Source organism: Dermacentor silvarum, chromosome 5 (assembly GCF_013339745.2).
Source record: "Dermacentor silvarum isolate Dsil-2018 chromosome 5, BIME_Dsil_1.4, whole genome shotgun sequence".
NCBI lineage: Eukaryota > Metazoa > Arthropoda > Arachnida > Ixodida > Ixodidae > Dermacentor > Dermacentor silvarum.
The window spans coordinates 81,452,095-81,470,623 of record NC_051158.1 but is presented as its reverse complement, the minus strand read 5'-3'; the positions used below and the strand labels follow the sequence as shown (position 1 = coordinate 81,470,623).

The following is an 18,529-nucleotide window of genomic DNA, read 5'->3' as shown; positions in this document are numbered from 1 at the left end:
CTGCTCGTCCGCTACACAAGAGCTGTAAAATTTCGTTATGAAAAAAAAAAGGCGGTGCTCGAAAGGTAGAACGTCATCGTGAACTGTCATCAGCAATCTGCAGCATGTAAACGGAGCGTCGCCGAACCATGATCTCCTGATAACAGCGTAGTAACCGCCGATCCTTTGCAACATTGTGTGGCGGTAGCACATGGTGCAGCGTTCTCGCCAACTTGGGTCGCATGAATAATGACAAGAACGCTTGAGCGGCTATTGTTATACATAGTGGCTGTTAGACATATGCCCAGTGCCATGTTGTTTATGCTGCACGCCTCCTCCATGTTCCTTGAAAGTGAGTGACCTTCATTGTGGCTTCCGAAATCGGCACACTGCGGTCGCTTGCTCATCTTGAAGGCGTATCATCGTCACGGTTAACTAGAGCGGTTTGGTCACGCTTCCGTGCTTTCGTACTTTGCGTACGCTTTTTTTATCATGACTGGGCTCGAAACGTTTGCTGTAACAGCATGGCAATAAAAAAAAAAGAAACATTCATTATATCTGGAAGCAGTTTCAATAGGCAGGGTCGGAAAATCGTAAATGCACTGAAATGAGGCCGTTATAACCGATAGATCGTTATAAGTGAGTTCGACTGTACTTACGTCTTTGACCCTCGTGGCGATAATACATATGTGGACCTGCCATCTCCTGTCACATTGGGAGCACTGATATGCCTAATAAGTGTACTGGAAGGCCTTCGAGGTTATTTTGGACATTTCTGTGGCAATTTGAGCCCTTCGGGGCAGTAAAAGGCATGCATTCGTTTTTTCCGGACTTGCTCGAAGCCCTGAGGGAGTCCGGAAAATCAGACTCCCTAGGGGCTCCCTTGGACACAGAGAAGGCTGTGTATCACGGTACTTTTTCTCTGCGTACGTGTGTGGTTTGTGCTGCCGTTAAAAAAATTGCCAGAGAGAAACCTGGTGCTCTGACTGTTCAGCTGCTAAGCAGAACAGAATCGTGTGCCTGCTTCAAGCTGATTCAAAAGCACTGCTTTTCTCTGTGTGCAGTGCGGCTGACCTGTACGTGTTGGAGCACCTGGACAAGGAAGTGCAGAACCATCCAGCACTGTGCCCTCTCAGGATCCTGTATGAGTACCGGATGCCCAACCGTGTGGACCGACGACTACTCCAGTACTGCCTCGAGGTGGGTGGAGTGCCAGCACCCTGCACCTCAGGTTACAAGTGCCATCTGAGGCAACTCTTCGGCATGGCAGTCTTGTGCCACTGTTCTCTGAACACTTCTGATTTGCTATTTGGTTAATGAATCTGGTAACGAGATATGTTTTTTAAGTTCACCGACGATTATGATGCTTCCTAATGCTAAATTTGACCACAGCTCTATATGTGTTCTAACACGACAGCGTTAAGTGGCCCATGTCGCAGAAATTCTGGTGTCAGCGTCGGCATTCCGTGAGTAAAAATTTCCGTATAGATTTAAGTACATGTATATGCCACGTCTTGCTACATGACATGCGGTATATGCGAATTATATTGCCACACCATTCTGCAGACCGCTTATAACGTAACTCGCCGGAGTCATGCATATCCGCACTATTAGCGGTACCTCATTATAACCAGAACAATGATTTTATTGAGATAGCAATTACATGGACAAGCCATGCGCACTTCCACTGTCGCCGTGAGGTTCCGTATAAAGTCCAAGGGCGATAAAATTGTCGCCGCATGCCGTATGCTGTATGTAAGAGTGAAACCGTGCGAGGGTGAGCCGGCGATCGCGGCTCAACATCGTGCACGCAAGAGAAGGAAACGGGAAGTAAGCGCATCGTCTTCTGTCGTGCGCAAGGCTCCTGGGGGAGGGGAGGGGCACATTCTACTCCAGGCAGCCCGGGCGGCCACGTGCCCGCCAGGGCCGCTGTATCTTGCAAAGCCATCTGAGACGGGGTGTTTTCACGGCTTAGTTCGCGTGGATGCGAGACACAGCGTGAAGGGAAATTAGCTCGCTGCTGCTGCCGTGCTTCCTCACTATAGCGTTTTGACAGCGAGTTTCCGCGGTCATCGAGTGAGGTGTGTTCATGCTAGCTTGTGCGCGCGTAACACTATGCTTAGACCAGACGTACGCTCGCGTCTACGCGCCTTGTGCCTGCTGCACCTCGCGAGGAATGGTGGTTTGCATCCACAAGAGACGCGCGACAGCGCACGCTCACTGGGCTTACTCATAGACGCCTCGGCAGACGCCACTTTATACTTTTTTATTGACAGTGTTTCAAAATGCTTCAATATTTAAACATTATTTTTATATCTTTAGAGATGTAGGATCAGTACAAAAAAGACAGAAAATGTACTTTCTCGCATGATATAAATATGCCTCACTGATAGTTGATTGTACCACGCTGCAGCTGCATGGCCAGGTGCGCCGAAGCGAAGCAGTACGAGCGCGCGATGAGAGGAGCTGTTCACCGAGATCACACTGCGTTTCGATGTGCAAAAGCCGTTTCGCACCATCTGTGCATGCATGGGCGCAAGTGTATGTGTGGTCTGGGCTTTAATGGCCGAGAGCCGCGGCGGTGGAAGTGCTTTCAGGCGCTCCAGCCATCGTGTCATTCTGCCCGCTCCGCATGAGGAATGCTCGGATGCGTGGCCAGCGCGGCGGGCGAGAAATAGGAATGCAGATATTCACATGCCAGCAACGTTGGAACACGCCCGACGGCGCCAGACACGCCGGTTGTGTCGTGTCAGAGTATAGGCGCCAGTTGATTGCCACCGTGACGTCGCACAGCATCACATGCACGCGATATGTCGGGGTATGTCTGCCGCTTGATGGGAGCGTTCGCCGTCTTGGTTGACTGCCGAACTTCCAGACAGCCGCACTGTAACCGGTACAGTCGAATCCCCCTACAACGAATGCCGCTACAACGAAATTTTCGCCACAACGAAGATTTTCCGATTTCCCGTCAGCTGCCCATAGAAAGTAATACAAAAAAAGTTACAGGCCTGCACGGCACACGCAGCACAGTCACAGCGTAAGCTGGTGGAGCAGCTCAAGAGTAGCTCCAATTTGGGCACCACGCACAACAGGGTCTTTGTGGCAGTCTCTTTGCTTCGTTTTGACGAGAATGATCTGAACTGTCCGCTCGGCGTCGACGGCGAGCTGCGGCTTGTAATGCTCTCTGCACAGCAGTCTGCTGAGCCCGATCAAGCCTTACAACTGCAACTTACATGTCGGGCATGCTGCGTTTGCAGGCACCTTAACTAGATGGCGCCACCATACTGGCGGAGGCTCGGGCAGCTCGGGATCGCATTGATTGCGCACCTCGTCTGAATCGCATCTCGTCGTCTGCGCCCGCGCACGCTGCGTTTGCAGGCGCCTTACCTAGATGGCGCCACCATACTTGCGGAGGCTCGGGTCGCCTGCGGGCCTGCCTAGGGAGCGCTTATAGGGCATTTTTCCGCTGCCCGATAGCAAGCGCATGTGTGGCTCAGTGGTAGAGTATCTGGCTCCCACGCAGCGGGCGCAGGCTCAATCCCGGCACGAACCGGGCACTCTTTTCGCGTTTCCGGCCATAGCGGTTACGGCGGCGGACACCATCGCGAACTGAAATGGCTATTGGAATGAGCCCATAATAGCTTACGCTGTAAAAAAGTCCCTTCATAACGAAGGCGTCTTATTCGGTATTTCCGCTTCAACGAACTTTTCGAGAACGAAACTGGGACTGAATTGAAATTGGAGCAGCCGAGTAGTCGAATTTGAAAGCCCTTCTAAATCTGTGACGATCGTATGTCCGCTTGAACGAGGTTTTTGCGAACGAAGTCAAATTCAAAGTACCAATTTAAGCCACTGCAATCCATAGCCACAAGTGGTCATCACGTGCCTGCACGAGGCTGCAGGGGATCACCGCAATCGCTGCCGTTTTCTGTGGTCTGTGTCCGGTCAAAATGGCTACGCCAACAAAGAAGCGTAAATTTCTCTCTCGAGGAGAAGGCACATATAATCGCCGAGGCAGAAAGCGGAAGGAAAAAATCTCATAGTTTTTCCTGAAAGGCGAAGCATTGATAGCGATAGCAGATTAGTAGACAGTTATACAAAATAAGGATGGTAGTTTTATTGGCCGTATAAACTTGTAAACATTCGATAACTAAATTACCGAGGATGGTGACACGCGCGCACAGGTAAACAGGAACATATCTCGCTCGATGACCGCGGAAACTCGGTGTCAGCATGCTGGAGTGAGAAGGTGCGGCAATAGCAGCGAACAAATTGACCTCTGTGCCGTCTCTCGCTTCACCGCGAACTAAATGTCGAAAGCACAGAGCACACGACTCTACCAGCACTAGTTGCACTTTGCCCACATCGGAGATCGCTTTGAAGATCAGGCCCGCGCGGGCGCTCACTTTGTGCTTGTCGCAGATTGCTTTCAAGATAGCGCCCGTGCGGCCGCGCCGCTGTTGCTTTGGTCAACAAGATGCTAACGTCTCGTCGTTTGGGGAAAATGACAATCCACTCGACACACCGACTTCAGCGACTGCTTTGAAAGTAATGGATCCTTTTCACCTCACCAGAAAAGTTATCAGAACCCATGACAATGACATTGCGATGGCTCTTTTAACGGACTGTGAGACGTGCGTAACGCCTTTGCTTGCCGTGAAGCGTAAGAAATCCAGGCTGACCGACTTCTGGAAATAAAACTTCCGGTAAGTGCAAGCTTGCCAAGCTTGCCGACTTTGTCATAAATATGCAATGAAATTGTGATAATTCAAAACATTTCAGTGCGACGGTGCATGTGTCGCAAAATGAGTGTTTCGCGATTGGTCGGGCACGCGCTTTGGGTTAGGCGTCAGCCGCAATGTACGAAAAATGCTGTAACAGCGGCGCCAAATACGCTCCCTCGTGAAGTTGACACTTTGACTGCCTTCGGTACGTCTCAACCTTTGCCCCTACGCCATCGCGAAGATTTCCTGGACGATGGTTTCGGTTTCTTTCGCGGCTTTGCCGTTTCGCGTATATACATACCAATTTCGCGTCAACGAACTTCCACCACGACAAAATTTATCGAGTGTCCTGTGAATTTCGTTGTAGCGGGACTCGACTGTATTTCGTCTCCCGCAGCTGCACTATAAGCGATATGCATATACATAGAGTTCTATGGGAGAATTAATGTTAGTCTGTAAAGACCGTATTATATCCGGTCCTGCACTATAAGCGGTTACGTTATAAGTGGTCTGTACTGTATCACTACAGTTGCTCACACCTTGTCTTACATTCTTGACAAAGCTATTCCTTGGAATTCTGAGAATGACAGCCCACAAACAAATGTCCTGAAACAAAACACCGACAGCGCATGTCTTTTATGTTAAATCTTCTCAGACTGAAAATAACAGAAACCTGAAAATGGATATAATTTTGTTCGCATGGCTGTACACGACCTCTTGGGTTGGCCCACGCAACGAGGCTGTGTTTCTGCCAGGAAGGTCGCCTTCGTGCATAGCGTTCGTCGCCAGCGTTCCCTTGTAAACATTAGAGCTACACAAGCTACAGTTGCCAGGAAGCGTGAGAAGCAGTCGGGGATCTTTGAATGCTAACGCGTTCCACTCATAAAGCCCAAGCTTAAGTGTGTTCCAGATTTTCATTTCGCCATATATTGGCTGGCGCGGACAATCTGTCTCGTGCGACACGTTGCAAACGGAGTGAAGTGTGGCGCGACTGACTTGCTAGTCGGGAGAGCCAGCATGTGGGTGGCACGTGGGCGCAGTTCACAGCAGCTGCCGCCGACACACCTACCAGACGGCACGCGTTACTCTGGCGCCATCTCGTAGCCAATGTCACCGCACTACGCTTTTCCTCTCATGCTTTCACCATACCCTCCTCCGCTTTCCTCCTCGCACTCTAAATATTGTTGGTTTCAATCAAGGTGATGGACATTGCCGTAATGTTGGCTGTTGATGTTTATTGGATGTTCATGAAGGTCGGCATTGTCACATTGTTTACTGTTGGGTGTCTATAAGGACGTTCATGACAGTGCACAGTAAAAATTTTTGCATCCATAAATAAGGGTCTTGGCTTGTCCCGTGGCTAACACTTTTGCCCTTAAGGCCCTAAAAATTTTTGTTCTAAATGCCGGCAAATTGAGACTGCACCTGCGATGAGGGAAGCTATGTTGAAAACTATGTATTCCAACTAGTTGATTCACACTGAAATATCTGGGAAGAGAGTTTGATAACGATAGCTGTAGTCAGACCTTGATATAACCAAGATTAATTTAACACAACCCACAATATAACAAACTATTTTCATTTCTCAATCTTAGTTCCATTTAAAACCAAGTATTTTTTTTTGCAATTTAACAATGTAACATATGGTTTCAAGTTAACAAAGTCTTTGGCCATTTCAAGCATGTACTAGGAGCCTTTATGGCTAGTAAATGTAGCAAAAATAATGTAAAAATGTCGGCTAAAGCAGAAGTCATCACTTGCACGCGCCTTCCATATCAAAAGTTTGAGCGGCAAAAACCCAGATCAAAAGTTCGAGCGGCAAAAACGGCATCATGCCAATGTGATTATGTTCTACTTTGAAGTGCGGTAGGCAGGTGACACCGCTGCGGCCTCTGTCGCGTTGCTAAAGAAATTGTGGAGGCGAGGTGCTCGGCAGCTTGGAGTAACACTAACCTATCTTAAAGGCCATTCTTTGCGTGTAAAGGTGCCGGACCTGTCTATTTGAACTGGAAGCACATACTGTTGGCTGTGTTTCACTCCAGGCTATGTGATGAAGTGCGCGTCTCCTCCTCTACCCTGGCCGTGGCACTTACGCGGCTGAGCCCATATGCAAGCCGTGCGCCGTATCTTGGTGGTAATCTGCAATGGGTGTAAAAGCAAACTGAAATGGTTGGGGCCTTGATGCGGGCTCTGTTCCTGTGTGCCTAATGCAGTAGGTCAGGTAATCTCATGTTTCTGAGATACAATTGCTCCCCATTGCCGCCGGCTCTCTTCATCATGCCAGCGTTGTAACCACGAGTGTTCGTGGTCATTGAGTGAGATCTGTATCACGTTTACCTCTTGTGTGTGTGACACCATTCTTGTTGATATAATTAAGTGAATGTTAAGGGCAACTTGTATGGCTGATAAAGCTAAGAGCCTTTTTGTAGTTGTCACTTTGCTATTACAGAAATACAGAAAGGGTGCCGCTAGCGTGTTGCTACAAGAAGATGGGTTCCTACGACACACTGCTAAGGGAAAAGTGTCCCCGTGGCTATGCTGCGTACTCTTGCAATGACCACTGGGCCTGTTTGTGAGAGCGAGGGCAATCTCCGTCGGCTTGAGCCTCTGATAAGTGTGGCTGGGACGCACAAGCACTAGGCACTGCTCTTTGAATTAGTATTCTGAAAAGGATCAACACAAGGTATGCGCTTCGCTGTTAGGTGCAAGGCACCGCAGACAAGCTCAACTCCACACAATGTCCACACGAACGAGCTGGCGGATTAGAGGAAAAACGTGTACTGTACACTGTGCTGTCCCAGAGAGGTCTACCTCGTGTTCACTATGCCGGCCGCGCCGGTTTCTCACAACTTAAAGCATGAAGTGCCACCCTCGAAAACCAGTCAGTGGAAAATGACTCACTGACCCTTTTGTGGTGGAGAGACAAGTGATCGACAGCTTGGCTGTTGCTCCGACTCATCGCGGATGTAAAATGGGCGTAGGGAAGGAAAAATAGGCGAACGCCCGCAGAAATGTGATGGGGTGCGCCTCAATCCCCACAACGATTTGGTCTTGCCCCTTAAAGGGGGCATGACACCCAAATTATAATCTGTATTGTGTGAGGTAATCCTTTCGTGTTCAAGAACACATTGGCAACATTTTAGCACATTTGCCCAGCACGTAATTTGTAATTGAATTTTTTATATTACACTGAAACGACATAACAGTCGAGCAACACTGGCACGACTGTGACAGTGACGTCACAAGCTGCATGCTTGCCGACTCCCGAGCGAGCATGTCTATTCCGGCGAACAATCCGTGTTTCAGCTGTGCGCGCATGTGGGAAACTTCTGCTTTGTCCAGCTTGCCTATTGGAATTGTTCAACTTGCAGCGCCTGAAACAATGCCGCCGCGCCTATGTAGCGCTGTGGGGTGCCAGAGCGAACGAAGAGCGAATGGAGCAAGGAGTGCTCCAGTATCGTTCTTCAGGTTCCCCAAGGAGCCTGTCAAGTGTAAGGCTTGGTAGATGAGTGTGGGCAGGAAGGACTAGCGCTCATCTGACGTTTTTGTTTTGTTTTTCGAACTTCACGCCGGACAGCTACGATGCTTTGCGCCTGCTCGCCGAGTTGGGGACACCCGTGAGAAATCTGAGGCTGCGGCCAGACGTGATGCCGACCGTGTTCGCGCACCGAACCAACTGGCTGGCAGTGCCTCGGCCAAATGTCAGCCTTGTTATTTGTTTTACCAATATTGGGTACAAAAAGCAAGTTCAAGTAAAGGTTCAGTCAATGTGCACATCGCACAGTATCCTTGCACCGCAGACACATGCGCGGGGGCATTTGTTTACATAGGCTGCGTGCAACTATGGGGGGGGGAAGAAGGAAATTGGTGGGAACGCTTAACAAAATCGTAGTTTTGTTGAGTACGGATTCGAGAAACACGCATGGAATGCATGCCAGTAAACAATGTAGGTGCATAAGAATTTGCATTGTGCGAAGTAGCGCCAGACGACGTCTCCTGGGAATGGCTGGCTAAGCAGCGTTGTATGTATGACATATGAAATAAAGCTATAATACTCAACAGGCATTTTGCGCAACACCAATGTTGCCATCTACGTTGACCACGTTTACTACGCTGTCTTCATCCATGCGCTCCAAGATTTGCATGTGCCAGCTGGCATACACAACTCTCGGAGGCCATGTTTCGTCACTTGAGCTGGTATCGATGCGGTTGAAGTCAAAATGCACAGCGTATACGACGCCAACACTGCTACTGCTGCTCAGAGTCATTGCTCGCTTCTGAACGCAGAGTTGGCGGTGTCGAAGCCACGGCACAGGATATCTGGAGCCAATACAGCAACAAACGGCAACTCTGCTTCGACCTCATGTGGTGCTGTGGCTGATTTTATAGGAGACGATGGCTCAGTTTCATGCAGCACACGACGTCACACATGACATGGCAATATGGCGGTTGGCGGGGCTTAGAGCCGGCGAGTTCTAGCTGATATTTTGGACAGAAATGTGCTTTTACTGCCCAGTTTTTTTACACCTGTTTAGCCATAATAGACCCTCTACGACAATTTCTCGCGGAAAACCGCAAATTGTTGGGGGACCGTGTCATGCCCTCTTTAATGGTGAGGGTGCCATGGGACACACCAGCACCACTAAATGGGTACAGAATGAACTCTGTGGACATTGACATAACATTTGCTGATTATGTTTGTCCAGATGCTCTTGATGGTGGACTTGCATAACGTTTGCTGGTGGTGCCCATTGGTATGTTCAAGCTGTTGAACAATTGCCCTTGCAGGTGCCTCGGGAACAGCAGTCCAAGCATGGGCCTTGGTTTCGGCAGCCAACTGCCGAGGAGATCGAGGCCCACCGTGTGGTGGTCACAACCCTGTCGTCGTCCCAGATGCTCCTTGCTAGCAACATAAAACGAGGTTGGTATAATACGCGGCAACAGTGTTTCTCCCTGCTGAGCTACAGTTTAGCAACCTCACTGTGGCCCCCATTCTCTTCATGCACAGGCTTCTTCACGCACATCTTCATTGACGAAGCAGCGCAGGCAATGGAGACGGAGTGCATCCTGCCCCTTGCCCTGGCTGACGAGCACACCCGGGTAGTGCTCGCTGGAGATTACATGCAGGTGAAGTTGGCTTTTTCTGCGGGTCGGCAGTGAGGCACGCTGGATGATGCACTCAACCCCTCGCACAGGGGCAGCAAGCGAAGAAATCGCCCCTCCTAGCCCGCACGAGGAAAGGGGGGGGGGGGCAGGGTTGGCTCGTTGGCATCGGTTCTCCCGCGCAAGTTGGGAGAACTTCAATTGCAAGTAACTTGGAGCAACATCGAGTGCATGAGAAAAGTTAGGATGTTGAAAAAGCGAGCTCCTGGTGCTGTGTGCCTTCAGTTCTGATGAATAGTATTCTTGAATAGCTTGATCCGATAAATTTGCCTGTGTTGCTACTAACTGGTAGAAAGTAAACAGGAGCCGATGATGATGCTATAGGAAGGGGGTGAGGGATGCTGTCGGGAGTTTAATTCCTGCTGCTCCTGCAGAAACTGCCTGTTTTTGACCGTCGCAATGAAGATTTTCGAGCGAGAACAGTAGCTCACAATGAATGCTTACAGTATTCCCCCGATTCAAATGAGCACTTTTTTTTTCTTTGTATGAGAAATTTTCTAATGACTTCGTTATTTCGTACGGAATTTAGGTGAGCAATCTGACGGCCAGTGCAAGGATGTTCAGTATCCAATGCACCTTTTGGGGACAGACCAACGGCATTGGCAGAATGCTCCCTCTTCAGATCTGGTACTTCGAAAGCTTTTGCGATTGGAAAGAATGTAGCGTGTGGCACGTGCTTTGCACTTCGCAGCTTCCGCATGCCTTACTCTCCGCTTTCTCTGGTGCAGCTGAACCCAGAGGTTTTCTCGGTGTTCACGCGTCAGCGGCGTCTGCACGTGTCCCTGCTGGAACGTCTGCACGACGCGTTCCAGCGTGCCACCCGAGGCAGTGGGGATACCCAGCACCCGTGCCAGGTGGTGCTCGAAGACAACTACCGGTCGCACGAGGCGCTGGTGCGGTTCACATCGGAGAGCTTTTATGGGGGCCGGCTACGAGCCCTTGGAAGTCCCGGGCCGCACCACCTGCTGCACGCACTGAGCTTCTTTGCGGCACGGGGCGAGGACGTGCCCCGCGATGGCAGCACCTCCTACGTCAACTACATGGAGGTGAGAGAGGCAGCCAACCACGTGTTTGGGAGTTAGGGGGTATTATTTTTAATACCGGTGTAGAAGACTACTTTGCTGGACAGCCGCCATGTCCCGTTTTACTCATTCACCGTCTCTAACACCAGACTTTGCCAAAATCTTCTTTGAAGGCTAAGTTTTCTTATGGTTCTTCCCCCACTTGGGCTCAACTGCCATCTAGCTTAGTACACAGTGCCAATCGCAGACAGAGTGTAATCAGAGTTCGTGACTTCATAGGCCGATCCTGACACCAGTCTGCATAATACTGTCAACATCTGGCATTTTAGACACTCTAAGGACCGTGTACACGTCAGAAATCTAGCAGTCCGAAAAAAAGAAATGCATGTCTTTTATTGCCCCCAAGTGCTCAAATTATCACAGGCACGTCTAAAACAGCTCTGAAGGCCTGCCAGTAACTTAGTATCAGGTGTATTTGTGTTCGTACTTTGATGGTGGGTGCATGCATGTGTAATAAAGTAATGCAGCTTAGATTACGTATAACGTAGCCGTTTATAGTGCAGAACTTGCTACAACGCGGCCTTTTCTGACTCCTGTTTACCCTCCCATAGAACACCATGTTTACACATACCGCTTACAGTGCAGCCGGGTGAGACGAAATGCCGGTTATAATGCGGCTTCCGCGGGAGAATCCCACCGACAAGCACAGTAGCAAGCACGCTTCTCCGCGAGGTGCACCCGCCATAGGGAGAGGAGAGCAATAAGGGCGATGCAGAGGAGGAGCATGAGACATGGAGTGAACGAAAAAAGAAGTGGCAGCAGCATGTGTGGCTGCATGGTGGTTGCCTAGGCGACGGAGGAGCCTTTTGCTCGGCTGCTTATCAGCGGTGCGCTTTGCACTGAACGCGGCTTCAATTTCTGTGCACCCGTTGCGATGCGCGTTGTGAAGTGCAGATATTGCACTTGCAACACTGTCAGTTTAAGCAGTGTTCCGCAAATTTAGTTTGGAACTATTAGGCTTTATGTGCATTTGTGAGCTTCTGCTATTCGTACCTGTGTGCGCATACAAACTTGGTAGGCATTCGTAGTAGTTGCCCCAGCTGATCGCCCTAGGAACCAAACTCCTGCTTCGTACGCCTTGCTGTCAACAGTTCAGCGCGTATGCGTGATTGCAAGCTTAGTCGCCATGTAATTGTCTACAGGTATGACATGTCAAGGGCGAGCTTCCCGTGACAGCATGCCGCCCGACACCCCCGCCGGCTAGGCCTAGCCAGCGCGCCTTGTCGGCGACCAAAGTTGTGGTGTGGGGCTGAGTCAACGAAATGCATTGCAATGGCTGTACGGCACATGGAAAGTGGAGAAACCACCTTGGATAATGAAAGTGAGGGCACGGGCAACGCTCTAATGGTGACAACTTGGTCCGTGGTAGCCATGTTTTCGACACTGCGCATGCGCCGATCAGTCTGAGGAATCGGATGAGACACTGTACTGCGCCTGACATTTCGGTTGTCTCATTTAATAACATTAATATTACTTTGTCTGCTTCATGTGAAGACCGCGAGCACTTGGACATTAACGTTTCAACGTTCTTAAACTTAAACGGATGCATAACTCCCGGTCGCATGCTTTGATTCTCGGATACGCGCAACTGCTTGGTCTACATGTTTTGCATATGTGCAGGCCTTGAAAATCGTTGTTTTGGTTATAGTGTGGATATTTGCGACTCCAGCAACTTACATTATAAGCAGTCTACACTGTAGATAAGGTGTCCTGTGACACCTGCGCCTTTCCACTCTTGGTATGCTTCACTGCATAGTACTGCTGTACTGTGGCAAAGCTGACTTATGGGAACCGGCATTATGCAAAACGTTACCCTTGCTGGGCTTTGCACTTTTCAAAGCTATCGGTGAAGATGTCGATGGTGGAGTCGGCACCATTGCTGACAGCAGCAAATCCTTTCAATAAAAAACAAGGCACCAAACAGCATGGAGATCATGTAGCGAACGTTGAAGTACCCAGGCGTAGTGCTACCCCAGTGGCTATGCCGTCAGTGGATCATCGTGGGAGAGCGCTGGTTTGAGGCTGCAAGATAATCGAACTGGCAGCGGTGGCCGCTTTGATTAATACTGCTTCGGACCTGCAGTCACGGAAAAAGTCCGGAAAGTCAGACACGAAAGAATTTCAGCGTCCGAAATTTCACACGGCCGTGTACATTGACTGTATAGGTAACATAGTAGTGACGCGAGGGCGTAAGAATTATCGGGCATGTCCGAGAAATCGTTTGTTGTCTGTATGTGCATGCCTGCAACCTCTCTCGAATATATCGTAAAGTTTATGAGCTTCGGCTGGCTTAATCAGTTTTCAAATATTGTGTCAAGCTTTACAAAAATATTGGTAGCAAAAAACTTTCACTCCTCGGTCTCTAAACTTTACATTCGAAGTTTCTGATTGCTAATAGGCACTAGGGAGAGGTGCCTGCTTCAAGCTAGTTCATACAGATGACCTCCTAAAGCACAAGAAATATTTATGGCTAAGTCGCTGAAAAGGCCACTGTGATCTAAAAACAGCGTGTTGCCACGAAGTCCCTGCTGTGCCAAGTTTTCTGCTGCTTGTTGGCTGCACCTAAAGGTGATCATCATTAATATAAAGAGTGCCATAAAGTCCGTTACACACCTCCCCCTCCCCTGCTGCTTATGTCTGCAGGATTTCTTATTAGTTTTAAAGTTCGCAGGTTAGCAGTATGCGTTTGTTTGTGTCCTTGGGTCTCCACTTTCGCCCTTATACATCTACTTTGTGTGGCCTTTCTACTGCCAGGTACGTGAGGTGTGCGACGTCGTCAAGCGGCTGGTAGAGCAGTGGCCCATGACCTGGGGACCTCGCGACCCATCGACCGTGGCAATTGTGACGCCCTACTATGACCAGGTGAGTGTACTCCTGAGTGTTTGGTACTCAGATGCCACTCTGTGAACTCATCTTTTGAGAAAGCTTTACCTTGTGGGTAACTGTGACTTCCCAGTTTTGCAAAACACAGAAATACTCTTTTTAGAGAACTGCCGAACCAGTGTGAGCCTCTGTGACTGTCATAAATCTGCAAGTCATGATCACTGGCTGTAATGTGGTGGAAGCCACGACACCTTTGGTGTTCAGTCAGCTGTGCCAAGGTGGTCAGCTACGATGATGGGTCAAGTGTAGCATTACTCATTGTTGCCTTTGCTTTTTGGCCAGGCTGACGAGCTGGCCTGGCCGTTTGGCATGCCATATGTATTTGCCCACATCCCTTTTCGTTGCCAGTGCTGTGGTTGCAACTCACCCAGTATGCATTCGATCGGTTGATAAACTGATGGGGTTTAATCTCCCAAATGACAACGAGGGCTCTGGGAGGTGTTGTGGTTGTGTGGCCCCAGTTTTAAGCCACCTGAGTTTCTTTAAAGGTCCCATCATCAGGCCCCTCGATATACAGAACCTCACTATAACTAAATATTTTAACTTGTTATAATAACTTCTTGTCCATAGAATGCCATGTATTTAGAACCTCAACATGACTTTCAGGTTGTGGCCAGTGGGATGAGAAATGGAGGGGGGCCCGCCTTCTGTCATTGCAGGTACAGTGCATTCGTATGGAGCTACGGAAATACAAGCTCTCCCAGGTCCGAGTCGAGAGTGTTGCCAACGTTCAAGGTACGCATACATTGACCTCCCCTTAGTTGAGGGAACACCTTGAGGAGCCGTGTTTCGCCACGGAGTGATCTCATAAAAAACCTTTCTGTCTTTCGCAAGAAACAAACTCGTTTGTTTCTTGCGGTCTTTTTGCCATGCCTTGCAGGGTTAAAAGTGGGATGAAGCATTGAGATCGAACTTTGAGAGTACATATTCAACCGTGGGATCCTTAGGGGCATGCAAATGACATGTTGGCTCATTTTGAGTTTCATAACTTCTGCTTCATCATTTGACTCTCTCAACAACATGCTTGTATGGGCTGCCTATTGCAAATAGCAGCAGTTACAACATCCTTGCAAAATTCAGCGCCTGGCATGTAAAAGTGGCCATACGTGTTTTTCCAGTGTTTTTCTCTTCCCACTTGTCTAACACCTCCTATAAAAATATTCCCGAAAACGAGACCTCCTATCCAAGAAACTGAAACTACATTGTTTACAATATTTGTGAAATCTAATGTAATTTTTTGCAAGGTGCTTTAGGCATACGCGGGCAAAACCACGCGAACTGCGTCGACCAGGTGGCGACAGTGAATGTGACGAGCCGGGGCAGTCGGGCAAACAGTGCAGGAAAAAGAAAAGGCGGCGCTTCATGAGCCGTAGCTCTCAAACTGAAAGTAATCTAAAAATGTTGCCGCAAACAGCCGCACTCAATTAAGCCCCTTGAATACAACTAAAGGTAGTGACATTCTTTTCTCTTGCCGCCGGAACGAGGGCTGTTCGGGAGGTCTAAGGCTTCTCCACCTCTCCTTGTTGGTGGAGCAGAGTCACATTGTTGTGATGGCACCGTTTCTGTGGAAACGTGTGTGGGCATCAGTGCGCTGCCAGCTGCGCCTTTTCTTTTTCTCTCTCATTTTCTTGACTCGCGACGGAGCCATGACAGTTGCTCTTTGTCGTAGTTTGCAGCCCCTCAGTAGCGGTGATCATGAATTTTTGATATTGCTTCAATCGCATTACTGTGCAACGTGATCGCCGCAATCAGATAACTAAACTGAGAGGGCAAGCATTGAGGGAAGGTGCGTGTGGAGAGACTCTGGGAAAAGGAGAGACCAAGGGAGGGGGAGTGTTGCTCCCTTCAGCTTATTCAGCAGGCTGACACCCAATCACTCAATGTGACCTCCAAATTTTTAGGTGCTTTCAGTGAGTGCCAAAGCTAAGTCAGTCACTTTTAGAATCTCGGTTTCAGCTACAGTAGAACCCCGCTGTTACGTTCCTGGGTGCTGCTTTTTCCTGGCTGTTACGTCGTTTTTGGCCGGTCCCGGCATAGCTCCCATAGGACCCAATGCATTGGTAACCCCGCTGTTTCGTCGCAACTGTGGGACCGTTCCTGCATCATGCGTTGCAAACTGCCAACCCGTGTCGGCCCGAGTGGCCGCGTTGAATAAATCGTGCGATTTTTAACGCTACGTTGGCAACGTGTAACCTTACGAGTCGATCCAATCCATAGAGAAGTCGACTGAAGTCAGAACTTGTTTTCGGTTGAAATGGATGCTGTTTTCGCTGTGCTGGTTGCGATGCTGCAATACCCTGAGGTCTTTTGCGATTTGACTCCTTTCATTTGCGATGTATGGCGACGCCGTGCATTCGGTATGCAGGTCGCTTCTAGAGACGAGCAATTTTGGCGATTGAGGAGCTGGGAAAGTCTGCCACCGTAGAGTTGGGAAAGTGTGCCACGGCTCGGTGTCTCGACGTCGACGATTTGCAGATGGCGGGACCAGTGGCAGGCGCTCTTTAAATGCGATGACAGTCGGAAAGGCTCTGTGGAACTTGAAGTGGCTTCGTACTGACCCCGAATGAAATGGTTGTGCGGTCTTTTAAGAATATAGTTTCGTTTTCGCGAGACTCGGCTCGTCTTGGCGCTGATAGCGAGCTTAGGACAGTGCCAGAAACACTTTAACACTTGTCAGGGACGCTTTCAATGCAGAGTCACGTGAAATTTTGCGATAGTGAACCTATCTAGGAAGTGACAGCTCGAGAATACCGCCCAAGGAAAGCTCCGTCTCCTCTTCAAATGACGAGGATGAGTAAAGAGAACTAGTTTCCAAAATGTGATTCCTTGAATAAAGGTACCATTTATTTTTCCGTTCATCCCGCGTTACTTTCGCGGCTTTATTTTTTATTATTTGTTTTTCACGCGATCAGAAAGTTGCCCGTCGCGTTACAATCGTGGTCGCGTTAAATGCGGGTAAATACGGTATTGCACACCCGTTATCAGCTGGTACTAGTATGCTCACGTGCCAGCCTGCGTCCAATTAGGGATTTTTTTTTTCTCGGACGGTACCAGAGAGGGGTCGTACGAGGCGGGGTCGGCGTAAAATTGCATCGTATAATCGAGGTATTTAATACATTATTTCGTTGGGGTTCTGGCGGGACCAAACCGGTTCGTCGTGAAATGTGGGTCGTCGCATGACCGGGGGACGTATAATCGAGGTTCCACTGTAGCTGTAAATAGACATTTTCTCGTAACAATATTTAAAGGTCGAGGCGAACCGGTGGTTTTTCTCTTGCCTTTGCTACTCTTCCCACAAGTGCTCTGCCCTTTTCACTGCATACTTCTTTAGCACGTAAAAATATGTGCATTCTATGCCATGAGTGCGCAGTTAGGCTGTAAGCAAGCAGTTAAGACGCGTTGGTGACTGGTGCCTCACCCTGCAGGCAAGGAGTTCCGCGCTGTGATTCTGAGCACGGTTCGTACGCGCGCCACCTGCGTGGACCTGGAGCGGACGACGCCCTTTAGGACTGCCTTGAACTTCGGCTTCCTCTCGGATGCCAAGCTGCTCAACACGGCCCTGACGCGGGCGCAGTCGCTGGTCGTCGTTGTCGGGGACCCCGTCTCACTGTGCTCCATTGGTGACTGTCGGTAGGTGTCCACTTGCTTCTCTCTGATGTTTGTTGTGGGAGGAAGACATAGGTGGGGGACTCTTTAAAGGGGGAGGAGGGGATGAAAAATAACTTTTTTGTTTCGCGGCAGGAAGGGCTGAAATTGGTCACACACACGTGTACCTTGCAATAAAGAGGCAAATCTAAAATTTCATTAAGATATCTTCATTAGTTTTTGTTTTATAAGAATTTACAAAAATTTACAAGTTCCTTGCTCGTGGGAAGCTTGGCACAGTAACGAAACATGGTACGGAACTGGGAATACTTTGTATGTTTGCCCAAATGTCTAACCTACATCAAGACATCGTTAATTTTTTTTTTTAGTGCCCTCATAATTTTTTGCTCAACATGACATGCATGCGACTGTTTCATTGCTTAGAGCCATGTAGTTATTGTGAAATAATAAAATAATGGAAAGATAAAGGAACATTTCAAGACTGTTTTGAAGTACAGCAAAGTTTATGGATTGCAGCAAAACAAACTGGATCAAAATCGGTCCAGCCATTGTTGTGCTATGCTTTCCACGAGCGAGGTGACCGAAATAAAAAAAAAACAGAATTGAGAAAACGGGCTGCAAAGTTTTCCAAGCAGTGCAGAGTTATTAGAACACATCAGGGCTGTAATATTTGGCATCATTGCTGTCAGGCATCTTCTTGCACCTTTGGCTCTTTGTTTGGTGGGTTTTGAAAATTTCATAGCCTTGCTGGTCTATCAAATCAAACTTCCGTTCAGTTGTGGACACCGCGTGAAGGGAGTCGCAATGCTCGTGCTTCTGCCGTCACCGCTGACACGAAACGCGGCTTGGGGCGCGTCTGAATGGTGCGACGTTTGGGCGACTATTTGTCCGGTGAATCTTCGATTATCACACTGTAGCTCGTCGACAGTTGGGGCTCGCTCGGAGGTGGCGTGTCCGTGTTGCGCGATGCATCAGAAACTGAGTGCACCGTCTTTGCTGGCGATGGTTTCGACCCACGTCACCTCTAACGATGCGATCTCGGCTACTGATTCGCACGGCCGTACGCCAAGGTGCGGGAGCCTCAATTGGCGT

General features: G+C 49.1%; 1 protein-coding gene across 1 annotated transcript in view; it reads left to right on the top strand.

The window, feature by feature from the left end:
* Window positions 1-18,529, top strand: part of LOC119453525 (probable helicase with zinc finger domain) — a 77,138-nt gene that overhangs the window by 45,650 nt on the left and 12,959 nt on the right. Inside the window, exons 13-19 of the mRNA XM_037715569.2 lie at window positions 1,044-1,179; window positions 9,492-9,624; window positions 9,712-9,830; window positions 10,595-10,912; window positions 13,703-13,810; window positions 14,491-14,566; window positions 17,257-17,461. Of these exons, the coding sequence (XP_037571497.1) occupies window positions 1,044-1,179; window positions 9,492-9,624; window positions 9,712-9,830; window positions 10,595-10,912; window positions 13,703-13,810; window positions 14,491-14,566; window positions 17,257-17,461 (1,095 nt within the window). The remainder of the gene's footprint in view (window positions 1-1,043; window positions 1,180-9,491; window positions 9,625-9,711; window positions 9,831-10,594; window positions 10,913-13,702; window positions 13,811-14,490; window positions 14,567-17,256; window positions 17,462-18,529) is intronic.